Source organism: Lepisosteus oculatus, chromosome 11, assembly GCF_040954835.1.
Source record: "Lepisosteus oculatus isolate fLepOcu1 chromosome 11, fLepOcu1.hap2, whole genome shotgun sequence".
In the NCBI taxonomy this organism is placed as follows: Eukaryota; Metazoa; Chordata; class Actinopteri; order Semionotiformes; family Lepisosteidae; genus Lepisosteus; species Lepisosteus oculatus.
In genome coordinates this window covers 7,323,938-7,327,366 of record NC_090706.1, presented here as the reverse complement: position 1 = coordinate 7,327,366, position 3,429 = coordinate 7,323,938, and the positions used below count along the sequence as shown (strand labels likewise).

The window sequence follows — 3,429 nt, the reverse complement described above, 5'->3', positions numbered from 1 at the left end:
CTCATTCAAATTTCGCTTTAGTCCAGATTTTGTATGGTTCTCCAATCCGACTCTTTTGAATCGGCCGTGTTCACTTTTTTTTTTTTGCCGCTATAAAAAGACAAAGGGGTATCAACACATTTTTATTAAACACGTTTTTCATGACGTGTTACAGAAACTTTTTTTAAAAAATATATAATTTATTCACATACACTCATGCACACGGATTTTTTACGGACGTGTTAAAGGAGTTTTTTAAAAAAAAAAACATAAAATAGTGATTCGGATCAATAAAGTGACGTTTTTCTCCAAGAAGATTCTGTTAAGCCAACAAAACCAGGTTTGCCCTTTCAGCTGAAAGATCTATATCTAAATCATAACATCGAAAGCTTGGCACAGCGTATGAGAGATACGCCAAATTCACACACCGAAATGATCGAGTAGTGAGTCCCCTCTGTAATACAGCCAGGCTGTTCCTCTCAAACGATTTTCTGCGTATCGTCGCCGTTTGAAACTCGCAAGGCGAGAATGTCTCTTTGCTCACTTCGCATGATTTTAGCGGACCTTTTTGCCCAAGTTTTAGACCATAACATGACAGTTTTAATAGCAGGACATGACGTGCGTGTTCCCAGGTAGAGTGCACCAAGCTCTCTGTAACACTGTCCCCTCAAATCAGCGGCTCCGCGACGGGTGTTGTTGAGTTTAAGCAACCTGAGCTCCTGTATCCTCGTTTATCTGGCGAAAAGCATTTCGGCGAGTAGTTCTAAGAGGTCCGCCTGGCCGATGACAGGTCTGAAAAAGAGCTCGGTGATGAGGCTCGGCGTGATGGTCTTGAGCGCGGAGGCGGTGAGGAGGATGCGGGCGAAGCGGCCGCGGTCTCCCGGGTGGAGAGGGAGCAGCACCTCGCGAAGAGCTCTCTGGGCCTCCTGCTGCATGCTCTCGATGAACAGAGACGCTTTCAAGCCCGGGACATCTGAAAAAAATAACCGAATTGAAGGCGTTTTTAAACGTCTACACGCAGTCAGCCTTAATTCGAATTATGGGGTTGCAAAACTGTGCTGGTTAGATACCACCGAGAACGCACTAATCTCTCTCCCGAAGCGGGGGAAAACCAATCAACTCTATTAAGTGTTTCTCCTAACTACTACACGTATGAAACAGAAGGGTTTACATGTGTAGTTTATCCTTTTGCGACCAAGTAATGGCAAATGATGCCAACACCCGTTACGGACGTGTGCTGTAATACCCACAGTGTCAGCAGTTTGAAAATGTGGTACAAACCCCTTCATAACAGACTTTCCCCGCTGGGGGCTGCCTGACGAATTGTGTTCAGGAAACGGTGGCCTTTTTGACAGCTTGGAAACAACGACTTCAAACGCGTTGGTCCGATTCTTGCGAAGTAATTCTGTGCCACTTTACCATACTCATTTTTTATTTCCTATTTTAACTTTCCCCCCTTCAAGAGAAATTAGCTAATTCTGCACTTTATCCCAGTGGACAAGTAATGAATGTGGCTTGTAGACCTAATTAGGTAGAATTTCCTTTTTGGGGGGGGGGAAATGGGACTCTTTTGGGCAGAAGATTTATAGTAGTAAACGAAGGATGAAACTTTGGGCCAATGTCCATCAATGTGTAATTTTCGAAACAGCCTTTTCTTAAGCCATGTCAACAAGCTATTTTGTCCGTTAAAAGACATTAATAAGCAGGACATTCATCCACTCATACATTCCAATTAAAATACTTAGTGTGGATTCCTTACTAACTAATCCATCTACCAACAATTATGTGAGAAAACTATTCGGGAATTGACACTTATTACTTTATTTAACCCGTTGGTACAAGAAGATCAATAAGCACGGTGATAATAATTCGCTAGTATACTTACCGGGGTTAAAAAGAATCGCTCCTTTCAAATAGGCGTATTCTTTTGGACTCATATCCAGGCTCCAGAACTTATTGACGCAAGACTTCAGCTTCTGTACGGCGTCCAGCGTGGGCTGCGCCCTGTCCGAGTGCTCCAGCCGGGTTTGGTCCTGGTCCTGGTCCTTGAGCAGGATTCTCTTCAGCAAACTGGCGGCCGGCGTGTCCGTCACGTCGAAGGCCACCCCTTCCTGCGCCAGCCCCAGGATGAACAGCGGCGCCCAGCCGCTCTGCAGCAGAGCCAGCTGGTCCTTGAGTGGGAGCTGGTAGAAGGAAGGCAGGTTCTTCATGAAGTGGATCGTTTTGACCAGCACGCCGGAAGCTACCTGGCACGTCTCGTCCGGGTTCTTGAGGCCAACAGTCCGCCGCATCTCGCAGTGGCAGCTGTGCGGAGACGTGATGTAGCTGTGGGCGAGGTGGTCGCTGTCCTTGCGGCTCAGAATATTGTAAAGGATGGCGTTGGACTGCCGAACACTGAAGCCGGAACACTGGCATCTGTCGCTGGGCTCTTCGAGGCAAGACATCGTTTACTTAATCTTTTCAACTAAACGAGGCTTAAAAGAATTTGGTACGGTGAACGCGCAGGTAGCCTGTAAATCGCCCTTGCGCGCTGTACCACTTGGCCGCGCAGCTACTTAAATGCTTTGGATCAGAAAAGCTCTGTCCGCCGTGCGTACGCCTGTCTCCAGCTCTGCTGTCCCAGACCTATTTATAGAGGCTTCCCCCTAAGGTACAGCAAGCCAGCCTTGACCCTAGCTGAATAACATTTGCTCACTGAAAAACAACATGACCCTGGACTGCTTGGCTCAGGTAGGTTCGCTCCACGTGGAGAAGATAAGGTTTTCTCAATGAAGATCGGCGGGTTGATGGTACAAGGCGACGTTGGGGTGGTTGGGAGTAGGTCACTTATCTTATTTACTTCAGCCATTAACCCAGCCTGTACCAAGCTACCAAGGACTGTGGGAGTAATCAAGCAGACAGTATATGGCCACTATCGCTGCCAGCTAACACCTAATGAGCTGGAAGCCAGCCAGTACAAACAGTTAAGATATTATGCATGTAAAGAGCTGTCTGATGCGTCCTTGAGTAGTATATCGCCTCTCGCAGATGCGAAATTATTCATTTCAAACCCTTTTCGGCAACCTTAAAAGGTGCTGAATACGAACTTAAAACTGGAACTGTTTTCCTCCGAGTATAAAATACGGAGCGATAGAGATTTTGGTTTCAAGAATAGGAGACGTCACATCCATTGACTTCAACCCAAGGGGATAGGTAGACGTTTTGAAGAGCTACAATGCATAAGTGATACTGTTGAAAATGCAAGATATTCGTGATGTACAGAAAAATCAATAGGAAAAAGAATCACCCTGAAATGGATAGATGGATTACTTCTGAAAGCTTAACAACATGTAAGAAATTTATAAGGATTTATAATTGTATAATAGAACACCAAACGACGTGTTTTGTAGGAAAAACAGGAAATTCTGAAGTGAAAATTCTAAATATAGTTTGTTATGAGAATAATTATAT

General features: G+C 45.3%; 1 protein-coding gene across 1 annotated transcript; it reads right to left on the bottom strand.

Annotated features, from left to right (window-relative positions):
* Positions 1 to 239: 239 nt before the first annotated feature.
* LOC102698279 (nuclear receptor subfamily 0 group B member 2) lies at positions 240 to 2,913 on the bottom strand. The gene is made up of 2 exons (XM_006631398.3): positions 1,865 to 2,913; positions 240 to 952 (listed from the first exon to the last, which is right to left on the bottom strand). The coding sequence occupies exons 1-2, from the start codon at positions 2,421 to 2,423 to the stop codon at positions 711 to 713; spliced, it is 801 nt and encodes a 266-aa protein (XP_006631461.1). The 5' UTR covers positions 2,424 to 2,913; the 3' UTR covers positions 240 to 710.
* Between the last annotated feature and the right edge of the window lie 516 nt (positions 2,914 to 3,429).

Excerpts from the sequence above, each read along its gene's own strand:
- LOC102698279 (XM_006631398.3), bottom strand. The coding sequence starts at position 2,423 with ATGTCTTGCCTCGAAGAGCCCAGCGACAGATGCCAGTGTTCCGGCTTC. Across the intron at positions 953-1,864 it reads AGCGATTCTTTTTAACCCCG|ATGTCCCGGGCTTGAAAGCG; the intron begins GTAAGTATACTA and ends TATTTTTTTCAG.